This window comes from Cottoperca gobio, chromosome 10 (assembly GCF_900634415.1).
Source record: "Cottoperca gobio chromosome 10, fCotGob3.1, whole genome shotgun sequence".
Classification (NCBI taxonomy): Eukaryota; Metazoa; Chordata; class Actinopteri; order Perciformes; family Bovichtidae; genus Cottoperca; species Cottoperca gobio.
This window is the reverse complement of record NC_041364.1, coordinates 13,868,606-13,883,816: the sequence shown is the minus strand read 5'-3', so window position 1 is coordinate 13,883,816 and position 15,211 is coordinate 13,868,606. Positions and strand designations below refer to the sequence as shown.

General features: G+C 39.9%; 1 protein-coding gene across 1 annotated transcript; it reads right to left on the bottom strand.

Moving 5' to 3' along the window:
* Window positions 1-384: 384 nt before the first annotated feature.
* pdgfrb (platelet-derived growth factor receptor, beta polypeptide) lies at window positions 385-14,807 on the bottom strand. The gene is given in 23 exon segments (XM_029441785.1): window positions 385-1,830; window positions 2,770-3,056; window positions 3,431-3,536; window positions 3,633-3,732; window positions 4,561-4,672; window positions 4,897-5,019; window positions 5,484-5,596; window positions 6,070-6,236; window positions 6,373-6,529; window positions 6,941-7,051; window positions 7,420-7,524; window positions 8,496-8,628; window positions 8,759-8,853; window positions 9,253-9,464; window positions 9,608-9,731; window positions 9,914-10,029; window positions 11,028-11,208; window positions 12,014-12,173; window positions 12,573-12,703; window positions 13,131-13,275; window positions 13,277-13,389; window positions 13,890-14,207; window positions 14,759-14,807. Coding segments are annotated over 23 exon segments (3,306 nt in total). The 3' UTR covers window positions 385-1,682.
* Window positions 14,808-15,211: the final 404 nt, after the last annotated feature.

The window sequence follows — 15,211 nt, the reverse complement described above, 5'->3', positions numbered from 1 at the left end:
TGAAATCTTTGAGACAGCAAGTGGTGGAGGGTGGAGGGAACTCTGTGTGTGTGTGTGTGTGTGTGTGTGTGTGTGTGTGTGTGTGTGTGTGTGTGTGTGTGTGTGAGAGAGAGAGGGAGGCGGATCAGCATATCACGCTCAACAAATTAATGAGCCAGTTCCAATTTGCCACAGAAAGGCGCGATTCTCCAAGACATCCGTCGAGGTGCAACTAATCACCTCGGGCTTTTCCAGTGTGGACTCAAAGAACAAAAGACAAAGGGCTCTTGCCCTACAGCAGGTATCAGAGAAAGGCACTGGGAGATATGATGTATAGTGTAATATTTAAGTATAATATAAGTCATTGTTTGACTTGAATTCCCATGAAAAGACTCAAGACTTCCAGTGATGCTATGATAATACATTTATTGTCACATTTACAACATAAAAATGGCACATATAAAAATACATTTGTAAAGAGCTTTGGTACCATAGCTTGTGATACAGTGATCTTGTGCATTTTAAATTGCTACAGAGAATTACTATGTGTTGGAAACATTGTGTGAGGGAATGCTATACAATGCATCAGAAGACTAAAAGCATCATTTTTAACGTGTACATACATGGCTATCTAGGTTTCTTGAGTACAGTAGCCCTTCATATTGGCAAGCAACAATAGCTGCAAGATAAAGATTTGTCAGTCTATACAAAAGCACTCCTGCGTGCCATCTTGTGCTAAGGCAGTGATACGCTGTATTTAGTATTTTCACTTGAGAAAGTCCCCTGGCATCACTGTAACAGCTACATGCTTCTCAGATGAACTATTCAATCTTTATTGAGTATATTTACTGTATATCTTCCTTATGAACATCCACATAATTCTAAATAAAGTGCAAATCTGGCACAGAACTATGAATTAAACCTATACAAAACAAGTATAAAACTTCACAAATTCATTCACAAATGTCATATACATTTCATATCATTCTCACAAAAAAAAGAAAACTGGAAAGGTCTGACACTATGGCATATGCAACAAAAAAAATTTCATTGTAAAACAGTGCATGTAGAATCTGTCTGTATTTCATGTCCTGGAATATTTAACAAAAATATTGTAATACAGTGAATACAGCTGTTAGTCGTAAATTCAATGACTTACTTTTCATGGCTGATTGTGGTTCAGGACATAATGATAATGATTTCCACTAAAATGGGAATTACACATTGTTCTGTATGTTATGTATATTTGTGTATGGTTTGCTTATGTTGTAGTGTTAATCATTTTGTGTTATTAAAAATAATAAAATTGTTCGTAAAAACAAAATATAAAATCTACACTGGTTGCTAACAGTAAACGGGGGGGGGGGGGGGGCACATGGCTAAATGTGTCTAACATGAAAAGCACATATCTCATAAGGCCTCATAAGTTTTTACTTACTGTAAACCGATGCAGGTTGAGGAGAGTACCGAATTTAAATGATGTCAAGCTTACAATGAATGACTGAATGGTAACATTATGCTCGTTATTTGTAACCATTTTAATTCACAGGTACTAAGTTTGATACAAAACCCCAAAGAAGGGCGAGTGCTTCATGGAAGATTGCCTTCTCACGCTTAATTTTGCTACATTATAGTACAGTCACGTTCATTTTTCAAGCAGGTTTCAAAGAAAAGCGTTGTTTTCTCCAGGTTCTTACACATGGCTACAAGAAGCTGTCTTCTACATCGGGCGTCCCGGAGGAGCCCAGCAGAGCGTCTCTCTCGCTGGTCTCCTCCAGCCTGTCCTCTTCTGGGAGAGTGTCGGCAGTGTCCTGCGACATGGAGTCAGTCTCGTCCTCCAGAGCCAGAGAGCTGAGGGTGGGAAGACATAACGCACATTACGTCACGTAATAGTAATGGAAAGACACACCACAGATCATATTTAGTCTGTTTGTGACCCTGACATCATTAATAATACGAGAAGCAGAACTTATTTTGTCTTTAGGATGTTAAGCAACAAATAACATCTTATATAAAGTTTTAAAATAACTGTTTTCATTTGGTCTAATAGAAGTAATATTTTTAACTACACTTTAAAGGCCATAAATAAGGATGCCTCTAACAAATGACTTTGATTGTTGCTTAAAAAATGAACATAGAAATGACATAGAAAATGAATTAGCAACTATCTTAATAATCAACTAATTATTTGTCAATCTACTAAATAATGAATTGTGTCAGCTCTAGCCATAACTTGACATTTTGGCTCAAAAACTGACATCAGTACAAATGTTTGGTCTCATTTTGAATCAGAGCATCTGCAGACTATCAGTCTGTGGCCCTGGACCAACACCGCTTCTCTTCTCTGTCACTCAAGGGGTCAAATACCTCAAACCCAAACCACAATGATTTAATCTACGATCCAAATGTAAGCAAAAAAATCGCTCCACTGCCAAAATTTAAAAACACAGGAATTTAATATTACTCCCAAACTGATTGACTTCTTTGAACATACAGACTAATTCTAAAGAACAACTGCGTACAAGTTAATTATGGAAAAGAAACCTGTAAATATATCTGGATTTTGTAAAGTCAAACATGTATTTTGGCTTTAGAGCCAACTTTGCTTAGCTGGAAGTTTATATCTCCCTCTATAATACAGCTATTGTCTCAGCTCAACATCTGGCTGAGTGGGTGTGTGGTGGAAAAAAAACTGCCCTTGTTAACCAAATACATCCTCATCTTTCTTGCAACCCCAGCATTTGGCACACTGCATCACATCTGCAGCATCTTTTCTCAGCGTCTTTGTACCTTGCAGGGCTTTCTGACGTGCCATGAGTGAAAACATCCTCCGGCTTGGGGTCTGGGATGGGAATGATGTATTCGTTGTATGAAGTTATGACTTCCTGTGTGTCTGCCTCTTGTCTAAATTCCCCAGGGCTCGGGCTCCGGTTGTAGGGGTCCGGGGGGAGGTAGTTTGGGGATGGGGACCCGAATGCTGGGTTGGCGATCGGAAAGGGTGAGGAGAGCCTGGGTTTGGTGCGGGCGACTGCCGGGTGGTCACTCTTCAGGAAGTTGTCGTTGACTTGGCAATATTTCTGTTGCCAGGTGACAATAGTTTGGTCATTTCAGCAATGAGGAATGAATTAATCAACAGGTTGAGGTTGGAGAGTGCAGATATGAGACATTGAGCACCAAAAATGTTACATCACAGCTAACAAAACTGATTACTTTCTATCTACTTGAAGAATCATTGAGGATTCAAACTGCTGGACAGTGAACTGTCGTTATCCTGTAAGTTTTCTTTCAGCCACTAGGGGGCAGATAGGCTGAGTGACTGAGTAGATGGATGAATTGGTAGATAACCTTACTCAAATAACATTTGAAGATCAGGAATATGTGGTATAGAGTTATAAGTCCAAGCTCACAGTTCAGAAGCTCTGGATGCAGCAATAATATATGAATAAAGTACCTTTTTATAGCTGTCTGCCAACATATTCCCAACACTGTGGACCAGAAATGAGAACTCAGGCCTCGTCTCAAACTTCTCGTCCCAGCACTTCTTCATGATGTCATAACTGCAACACAAACAACATACTCAGTTCTTATTCTACATTTCAATTGCTTAGTTCGTTGCGAGGAAAGATTAGTGGCAAGGTGACAATGACACTCACACTTCATCAGAGGCGTGTGCAGGTTTGGCCATTCGGTATCCTCTCTTCAAAGCTCTGTAGAACAACTCATTCATGGGCAAATCAGGGTAGGGGGTTCCTCCTGCAGAAGGCATTCAAATGTGAAGTCATGCACATTTATCTTCTGAGATGAACAGCACCATCTGATCATTTTTGTTGTTCTGAATGATACTTTTTTTATTGTAAAATACATATTCAGCACACTATTCAATAAATAATATATGAATCAATACTACGCTAAACAACGTAAAACAGTAGGTATGCACAGAAAGCTCAACTTAGATCTCAATTAGTCAAATACACCAGTCTTAAAGACCACATGTTCTGACTCAGATCTGTAAGAAAGATTAATCTGTAGAAGTCCAATGAAAGTCTGATTCAGACGGGAAGCGCAAAGAATCTTTGGTTATCACTTACAGAGGCTGAATTGTGAGCTTGTTTACCACCACTTGGGCTTAAGCTGCATATGTGATAAACTGTCTCCTTTGTTTTCAGGGTGTTTTCCAAAAAGTGTGGGAGAGGAAACACTGATTTCAAATATCGACTGTGCCTAATAAGATTTAGACCCCATATGAGTCTCAAACAAACTGGTATGTACTTTCAATCAGACATGGAATTCGTAATTTGCTTTGCATAAACACATTCACTGTCATTTTGACACACTTGAAACATATTTTCAGAATTTACAGTTTACCAGAAGAATGCAGGAGGAGTTTGGAAATGTTTGTGTGGATTAACGAGGAGTCAGCAGGTAAAAAACATTCAATGTGACCTTTATAAGCAATGAATGAAGATGAATCTCTCTCACTGTATGTGGAAAACAGTTCTGATTTGGGTTAATCGCTTCTCGGTGTGTTAATGGGCTTTTTTTTATGTCAATGTGTATAAATATGTGTGTGTTTGGACTGACCCAGTGTGAAAATCTCCCAAAGGAGAATGCCGTAAGACCACACGTCGCTCAGGGTGGTATACAAATTATGGAAAATACTTTCTGGTGCCATCCACTTCAGGGGCAGGAAGGTCTGAATGAAGAAGAGACAGTTAAAAGAGTTAGCACTTATTTGCTACCATTGTGGATTGTGTTATTTAGCTACAGTACTATTTAATTTGGGTAAAAATAGATCAACTACATTACATTCATTTGGCAGTTGCTTTTGTCCAAAGCAAAGTACTATACATTGATAGGAATAAGAGCCAGGTGTCATCATGTTTTTGTTTCTTTATCAATTATAATTTTGCCACTTACGCTGCCTTTAGAGATGTAGTTGGAATCATGCATGATGTCTCTGGCCAGGCCGAAGTCACAGATCTTTATCAGTTTCCCCTCACAGATCAACACATTCCTGGCAGCGAGGTCACGATGAACGCACTGTGGTGGGATATAATGAAATAGTTGTTTTTTTAAAATCATTTTTGTTGTTATTGTTCAGAATAAACAAACATCATATAAAATGTTAATTAGTGATTCGTAGAGGTCCTGGTAGGTAGACAGAGCCAGGCTAGCTGTTTACAGACTTTATGCCAAGCTAAGCTAACTGGCTGTAGGTGTACAAGCATCAGTGTTATTGACAGTGATGGACAGAAACTAAGTACATTTACTCAAGTATTGTATTTAAGTACACTTTTGAGGTACTTTTACTTTTCTTGAGTATTTCCATTTCAATTCAGAGGCAAATATTGTATATTTTACTCCACTACAAAATAAAATCAACAACTAATTTATCATGAATTATTATAAGTTAAGATAAAACTTTATTGATCCTTTGGTGTTATTCACAGGCTACCCTGCAGCAGCTACATATTATGCAATATTATTATTTTCTTATGTCCTACATTCTTGGAGGCGAGGAACTCCATCCCCTTTGCCACTTGGTAGCTGAAGCCCAACAGATCATCATAGGTGAGAACAGAAGAGTCGCTGATGGCCAGGTCCAATCTGCCGTCACCTGAACACGAGGTGAGACAACAGACTTGAGAAGCAGAAAAGGTGAGGAGCATCTCATGAATGAAGAATCAGTTTTGTTGTTTTGGGGGGGGGAACTCCGGCTGTCCTGTGATTGCGTGTGCTGCAATGAAGCTCAAGGCCTTCATATGCTAACGCATTTGAAAGTGCTGTTTGATCAAAGACCGTGTAGCATGCAAACTATATTCATTGATTCATTCAATTCATGTGTTTATGAAAAGCACTTTTTCAAGTTAAAATGAGCTATTTCACACATAAATACGGCAACATTTCCCATAGTTCCTCCATTGTGAGCAGCAGACAGAAGATTTCTTGTTGGCGTCACACCATACGGTACTTCAAGTGTAACTCACTTGTTTCCTGTGTGCTGGATTCTTCACACTGATTTTCACTTACAACTCAACAACACATTAATCAGTCTACAGATTTACATCAACATAGTAACACAAATCAAACCTTGTTCCTGATAGAAGTCATGCTGGTAGGGAGACTCGTATGGCGAGGGTTGGATGTCTGCATACTTGATGCTGTCCATCTGCTCCTGCATGGGCATGTAGATGGTGGGCTCATCTTTACTCATGTCCATGTATCCTCCATCACTCTCACTTCCAAAGGAGACATAGCTATATGGATACATGCAGTGGGAAAGATTGCATGATTATTCACGGTTTCTCATCATATCACATTTTATATGAGGAAGACATGTGCTGTGTGGCAGCAGAGATTACATTGTACAAAATGTTTGTCTGTTCTTCTCACCCTTTCCTCTGGCTGACCGGAGTGCTTCCTCCAGAGACGAGGCAGCCGTCGTCCTGGTTCTTCTCGGCGTAGTTCTGCAGGAGGGTGTGCTTGTTCCTGTGCAGGTAGTCCACCAGGTCGCCATAGCGACAGTACTCGGTCACCAAATACAGAGGGCCTGATTGGTGGAAAAAGGGAAATCAAAATTTGGGATTTACCGAACACTAATAAAACATTAATGTCACTGTAGGCAGGCCACCACTTACTTTTAATACAATAGAAATATACATCAAAAAGCCAATATTAAGCTAACATATTCAGGACAGCCATTACAATAACAAAAAAGGTTAATTAAATTAGTATACCTTTTATTAAATTAAAAGTCAATAATGCATTTAATTAATTATTCACAAATAATATATATTGTAAATATATTGTATTTATTTAGTCATCTAATACTATACTTACCTCTGGATCTGTAATGTTCAGATTACATCAGAAATTAACCTCAGTGGGAGGTCAGTAATGAGGGGAAGTTGCAATTTATTCATTTTATAGCTCAGTAGAGCACTGGGACTCTGATGCTCACCTTGTTTGGTGCAAGCTCCCAACAAGTTCACAATGTTGAGGTGAGGACCCAGGTGACTCATGATCTTCAACTCTGACATCAGAGCCTGAGTCTCACTCCTCCTGGCCGTAGCTGAGAGAGAGAGAGAGAGAGAGAGAGAGAGAGAGAGAGAGAGAGAGAGAGAGAGAGAGAGAGAGAGAGAGAGTATAAAAGTAGGGCAGTATGAATCAGGTGTGAAAACAGGAGAACGAAACACACTGAGAGCAGGACACACTGCGTCCTTGCCAACTGCTCAATGACCTGTTGGCTGAAATTCAAACCAGGCTGGCAACCAAACTAAAGCTCAGCAGGCTGCTGCGCTCTCTGTTCTCGCAGGAATATGGCACTGGTGTCACAATATTTGACAGCTACAGTATGAAGGGGGCTCTACTGTGGTCTCTATGTTGTTCACAAAAGTACGCACATGGCTTTTGACTGTGCTTTTACATTGTATGTCTTACATTTCAGCATTTTCACAGCTACTTTTGTGCTGGACTGGGAATGAGTGAGACCATACGCGGTTGCCTCGACCACCCTGCCAAAGGCTCCTGATCCAAGAGTGCGCCCTGAAACACAAAGAAACGCTCAGTGTGAATGAAACACATGGTAGGCCTGAAAAGGAGGCGAGATCCTCTCTGTTCATTCAAATATCAATGGAAACACTTTTCTAACTGGCTAGAGCAGGTTGTAAGAGATAGAGAGGTCTAACCATGGAAGGCCTGAGTGAGTTTGGGAAGCTTCCTGTTTGTAAGGAGCAGCTGACTACCAACAACACTTTAAAAATGGGATGAGAGCCAAGAAGACAAGTTTAACAAACCTCACATAGTATTCTACTCTCGACCAGGCCACACGAGCCAAAGCACCCGCAGCACTAAAGTCACCTGGTGAGAGCTACGTACTCGTTTCTTTCCTCTTGTCTATTAAACAATTAATACAGTGATAATAATAAATAAAAAATAGGAAGCAATAACAAACAAAGATATAATTAATCATAAATGTATCAAATAAAACACGATTTAACCAAAGGAATAACAAATAATAAAAAGCAATACATCAATAAATAGATTAATGCATCTATTAATCGCATGCCAATGCAGGTTTAACATACGATCCCAATTGTAATTAGCTTTTGCAAACTATATTACTACAATTATTTTGTGAAATTAGTTTTTCATGCATTTTTCGCTTGAATCATTTTCAGTAATATCAAGTATTATGTTTTTATGTAGATATTAATAATTGTTTTAATTACATATATTCACATATTTTGTCTTATGTTAGTCTTTTTGTTGTCTAATTCAGTGTCAAATTATTAATTATATTGTCATATCAGTATATGTTTGCACAAATACATTTTGTATTTATATTTATCTATTAATAAAACTGTATTTATTTTTGACAAGGATATAAATGTTAAATGTATACAGTGGCAGCACATCCAAGTCAAGGCAAGTTCATGTGTACAGCCTAAGTTAATGTAGAGGCTCAATCGGCTTCATAATGATCAGTTTACTGTCATCTGTCCCTGAGGACTCACCCAGCACCAGGTTGTCTCGCTGCATTTCCCAAGCCAGGTCGTAGGGCAGGTGGATGGGATCCACATAGATGTACTCGTGACCTTCCTGGCTCACAGACTCTATCACCTTCCATCTGATCTCATAGCGAGGTTTCTAAAAACAGAGAAAAACACACATATTAGAAAAAGATTGTTTTACATTTTACCTCGCTATACTTTGTATTTACTTGTGAAGAGGAACTAAAAGAAATGTTGATGGTTGAGTTTGTTACTTTGTTCCTCACCTTCCTCCATACTGCAATGAGGATGATGATGGATATGATAATAATGACCACTAAGGCTAAAACAGCAGCCAATACTGCCACCTGGGAGAACAGCGCTGCAACAGACAAAAGGACACACAGCTTTAGATTTAGAAAACTTCACTTAAGAATTTTTTTTACAATGATTTTGTAAAGAACGTTATAGTTAGACTGATATTAATATCTTAAGTACAAATATGCATTACTTTCTGTTTAGTGAAACCTTGTACTGTGCCTTTAAAATATATTTCTTTAGACTAAGGACGTGTTTCTTTTACCAGAACACCATGTCTAACTCAAATGTTTTAGAGCTTTATTATTCTCATAATCATCATATTAATGATCTAATAGTAAAGCGGTATACTGCACATTTACAGTGAAAATGGTAAATATTCATACAATATAATAGTTTCTACAAATTTCACTTCCTGAAAGTTAAAAACACTAAAGTAGGACATTCTTCTCGTGACACCTACTGTTGGACACCAGTTTGACGTCTCTTCTGTCGAGGAGTCCTGCTTGGTTGCTGGTCTCACAGCGCACTGTGACCTGCTGGGGCTTGTGGAAGGTCACTTGGCTCTGCACCTGGCTGGTTTTACGAGTCTCGCTGTAGCTGACGTTGGTCCTGATGCTCAGCACCTCCGGCTCTGCTACCAGCTGCTGCCACGCCGCTGTCTGGTTGCTACACCTGCAGCAGGACATGAGATCAGTGGACGGAGTCAAAAGAAGTCAAAGCAGACGCACAGAATTTGAAAGTCAAATACATGTCTGTGTATGGTCAGCCCCCTGGTGTTTGTTACGTGACAGTTCAGTTATGAATGTGTGACTTACTTGTGCATGCTGTCACAGCTGTACCACTGGATGGTCGGGGTTGGGACCCCCTCAGCTACACAGGTCACCAAGTGTCTGTTCCCAGCGAGATGGTGGTCAGTCAGGTCTTTAATCTGAGAGGGAACTACACACAGGGGGTGCAGCGGCCATTAATCATTACTGACATGGATAAAAACAAAGTCTTTCCCTGATTTTCTGTATGCACTTGCAAATCCTCTATCCTTCAAGACCAGGACTGCGGTCTAAAAACTAAACATGTACAAGAAAGTGTTGTATTATGTGATAATTCTTAAAGCAGCCTCTCACCTTGGACCTCCAGGTCAAAGGTCACTTTCTTTGTGTCATCTCCATTTGTGACAAGGACACTGTAGAGTCCCTTCTGCTCAGTCCTTACCCTCATCAAGGTGAGAATAGTGACATACCTGAGGTAAAAGAAAAGGTGAGGACATTTATAAAATATGACTTTTCACTGCTCTTTTCCTTCAATGTGAATGAAGCTGCTAAATACTCATCACAAAGAAAAGTGAGATTTGAGGAATTAATATATCAAAGATGATTGGCAGGAGACCAAGGATTTGACTAGATCTACTTTGTAATGCAATAGACAAGTATACGACTCAGTATAAGATTCTCATGCACGAAAAGAATCATGCTCTCTCCTTCTATGCATTAAGTCCCATTCAGATCTTCCACTCCTTCTGGGAGGGCAAACTAATCTCTAGATATATATCCAGGGAGAAGTTAAAAAAAAACATTTGTGACCACATATGTATTGGTTTACCTTGTTCCCCCTTTTACATTCATCAAGGAGGAGACACCACATTTAAAAATATCAAGTAACTGAAATATTGTGTTGACAATGCATAACACATTCACACCCAATCTTCAGGCAATCACGCACACATTACAAATGTGCGTGTATTTATCCAGGGGGATATTAAAGAATAAAAACACCTTGTGACAACGTTGTTATGCACTGTTGTATGTGTTGTTTAAATTCAGTCGAGTTTATTCTTAAAAATAGTCACGTCTCTTTTTTATTTGTGGGGAGGGGGCTTGGAGGTTGTCTCATCTGTGAATCGAGCATGTGGATGATATTTCACCTTTTGATTTTGAATGTGTGTTGGCAAAAATGTGAAAACATGGTCCTGCAATTACAACATTGTTTAGCATTTAACTGAAAGACATATGTGAGTTGTGACAGTTATCTTGTGTTTATGGTTGCCATGTGATGAATGATGGAGTCCTGCCCTCTAGAGAGTATTGTGTTTCTCTCTGCGGAGGCCTTATCTGGTGACGACTGACAAGAGCTGCACGCCTCCGGAGGCTGTCACCCTCCACGGTCCAGTGCTAAGAATTTAAATGTATCAACTCATAAGAGGTCTTCATTTGCTTGATTGCTTGATTTGGTTGGTCTCACCTGATCTCATGCTCTTGTCTGGTAGTGATGGGTTTGTCTCCCTTGATGGTGGCGCCATCTTTGCTCCAGCGAACCTGAGGGGGAGGGTAGGCTTCAATCTCCACTCTCAGCTCCACATTCTCTTGTAGCTTGGCTGAAATGTTTTGTTTGTGAGCAGTCTTCACGTCCACAAAGCCTCGCTCTGAGCAAAGAAGATAATATCATCAGCAACATAATATAAATGTCAAACACTTGATCTTCTGCACAAATGGTATGTAATTATGTAATTCTGTGTAGGTTCAACACGACAAGCGTTCTCTTTCGATCCATTGTTAGAATAAAAGTGTTCATTATATTACAGTCATATAATTGATTATATTCTAGTTACTTCACTGGACTGGAGGTTAGAGACAGTTCTGTTCTGCTGCTGTTCGTTGTTGACCTTCTGTGGCCAGACACTATCTGTCTTTTCCACTGAGAGGTCCAGAGAGCACCACTAAACTGTACTAGTCTCCATGGAGCATGGCGGTTCAAGTTATTCAAGGCTTTCATAAACATAACACACCTCGCTGCAGATAGAATAAGCAGTCACAGACACAAACGCATTCAAGAGAGAACGAGGAAGAGAAGCTCGGTATAATGAATCCTGCTTTTATTGACCCTCAAGTTGCGGCTCGCAAGATCACATATTTGCCTATACACTGAAAAGCAACACAAACATTTCTTGTGTACTTGGAGTTTATTCCTAAAAGTCTAAATATAAAGTTGCTTGGTCTGTGTCTTCAAGGTCTCACTGAGGGCATCCTAACCATGTGAACAGTATATTTCACACTTTGAACAGAAATAAACAGAAGTCCTCTTCATTTCCTTTGAAAGAAGCACCTCTTTGACCTTGACTTGTAAAGGTTTACATAATAAGCAGTCTTCTCTCTGTCAGAGAAACACAATAATAATCCGTCGAGCATCAGTTTGTTTTAGTTTCGTGTGGATGCGTGGGTTAGTCTAACCGAGCACAGTGATGTTGACGCTGGCAGAGGCAGTCTGGCCTTTGACACCCTCGTGGACATCGCAGATGTAGTTGCCGCTGTGGGCCACCGTGGCATGAGGGAAGATCAGGCAGGAGCGCAAGTTCACGGTAGACACGATTTCTGTCTGCGGCTCGACCTCCTTGAAGAGAGAGGGAAATGACGAGGATGTGACAATTTATTATCAGTGGTCATACATCTGCGTAACGAAGCTTCATGAAATGATGTGTTGTTTCTTTTCAGGACATTTATATTCCTCTAGATACTATAAGTAGGTGAGTCTTTTCTGCTTCATTAAGTAACATTACATTCAGTCAAAATCTGAAACATCTGAAAAGCTGAAACCTTTCTGTGGAGATAGACCCCAAAAGAACAGATTATTACAATACCAACACCACATGTTATGAGAAGAATATCACAAGGGATAAAAATTGAGGTGTGTCTCTACATCTTGATGCAATTGGGGCTCGGTCATGAGGCCTGAGAGGGATCACGAAGGGAAAGCTGAACAAAAGCGTGTTTCTGCTCCACTCCTACTCACCTCTCTGTTGGGGATATCCCAGTAAAAAGACAAGAGCTCCACTCCGTGCACTGTGCAGTTTACTGTCAGTGGTTCGCCCTGCTTCAACACGGTGTTTGACGCATTGATGTAGACGTCGATGGCCTCTGGGACTGGGACGGGAAGAGAGAGTGTGGGGGAGAGGAAGAGGTGGTGATTATGTGATTTATTAAAACAATATGTCGAAAAGTCTCCTTCACTACTAATCAATTGCACAATTGTTCAAAAATAAACCCGCCTGTAGCGAACAAAAACTTTACAGCTCAACGAAAGTAAAAAATGTTCTTCAAATTTCTCAAAACAGCTTGTGTAGCAATTTTGTATGTGTTTTTATTGCACACTGAGACCAAAGTCCAGTATTTACATCATTATCTCCTCACTAAAATAAACTGAACTTGTAGATTATGCTGCACAAGCTGTTTGAAAAAGTACTTAATGGACATTTTATGGGTATTTTTATGGCACTTTAAAAGGAATTTAATTGAGTAATAATTGGGAAAAGTGTTTTTTCTAACTGAACTCTTTAACCCGAATACCTACCGACGACGCTGAAGACGTAGAAGTCCTGAGACACCTTCACCTCTGTGTTCAGCTCTCCACGACACACATATGTCCTGTCCTCCAGCGGTGCCTTGAACCCCTCACTAGGGACATAAAGCCCCATGATGGGCAGACCAGTGTCCCTGCTCATACAGGGTGACATTGATGTTCGGATTGGTGACCACACAGGGGACAGTGCTCTCGTCACTGGTCTTTGTTACCATGCCGTGGATGCTCTCTACGAACCACACATCAGGGTCTGCGGACAGAAACATCATTTGATTATCTACTGTAAATTGTAAATCAAACAATTGCTGTGTGCATCTTTATAACTCATCATTATAATATCCTGTTCTACAGTACACATGACATCAGCATTTCAATACAACATAACATTATATAATAAGTTTCAGTTGAACTGTGACTTTAACAAAAAGAAAGCAAAATGTTTTAAAACTATATAGTATAATTTTTCTTGTGCCTGGTGTGGGTTAACAATGTATATCAACAGCCTACTCACAAATCTGTATGTTTCTATCTGTTTCTAGCATGCATCTCTAAGCATTGATATTTATTTTGTCAATTTACCAATGTGAACATACTACATACTAGAAACCTGATGAGAAGTCGTGTGGAATTTGTTTGTTGATGTTTATCAATGAGATACTGTAATGTTCCCACTTCACAAGACATAGTCAATCTTAAAGTGTCTTTGATGTCAGGCAGCGTTTTACAAGCGATATGACACTGAAGCAGTACCTGGAACAAAAACAGCCACCTCCTTAGTTTCTCCAGTGTGTCGATCAATGCACTGATACACCCCCGTGTGCTTCCAGCTCATGTTCCACAAGGTCAAAACACTGGATGTGACGCTGCTTTGCTCAATTTGGTAGCTTGGACCACCATTTGGAACTTGTTCCACTTGGAAGTACGGCACATCTTCCCTCTTGAACTCCCAGGTCGTGTCCCCTGAGCCTGAGCAGGTGAGGGTGAGAGAGGAGCCTTCAGCCAGGATGAGCTCTTTGTCATCGGGTGTGATCTCCACACAGCGCAGCTCGGTGCAGAAATACAGGAGAGCTGCAGTTGGCACAACAAGCAAAAAGGTCAGGTTGGAGGTCGAAGAGGCAGCAGCATGAGTTCAAAGGTTAAATCAACAACACATGCCAGATCCTGTTCTATCTTTAAATGATGAAGGATATGAGTTGTCTGGAGTGGATGTGTGGGAGGATAAAGATGCCTTGTCACTGACAGATTTCAAATGACAGAGGTCTGTTTGAATGCATCAGTTGTACATACATCAGAGTATTGTGTTGTCTCACAGGCTAATAAATAATCCAAAAAGATACATTAAAGTGTCTATATTTATCATATATTTACCGTCCTTTACTCTATTACTGTAAAAGAAAACTGTACACAAAACAGCCTACCCCCTCAGTAGGAACAACTGTGTCATACCGTTTAAGTTTAACTTTCAATCATATTACGTTTTGTTTGGATATTTTGTTAAAAGAAAAAAAGGGTAAAATACTCACCCTAAGCTTGGCTTCATGCTCTTCGTTTCCCTGCAAAATAACCTGTCTGTGATACAGATGCTCCTTTTTGTTTGTTTTATGAACTTGAGTTCTCACCTGCAACCGTGACCGTCAGATGGAACGTGGATGCCGTCACCCTCCTCATGTTGAAAGCTTTCAATGCACTTTGTTCTGCTGGACAAACAGAAGGGATAACAATGCTGATTAAACTTCATGCACCATTTTAAGAAGTATTATGACTCATTGCCTCAATTTTGAACCACAAAATATTCAAACAATTTTAGAGGAAATTAAAGTAAAAACAACAGGAACAGCTAGTTTGCGTCGCCCCAATTGACACACCACCACAGCTAACATCTCCCAAAAGGCTTCATATCATGACGGATTGATTCCTGCCCCCATGAGCTCCAGCGGGTCAAGGTAAAGCAGAGTTTTGAAAATAAATCACATCACAAGTCAGAATAATCTGTTTCCAATCAAAGAAAATGCTCTGCTCATACTAAAGAAAACAAAAAAAGTTTAGTGTTTCGTCAAGCTGCTTTCTTTAAT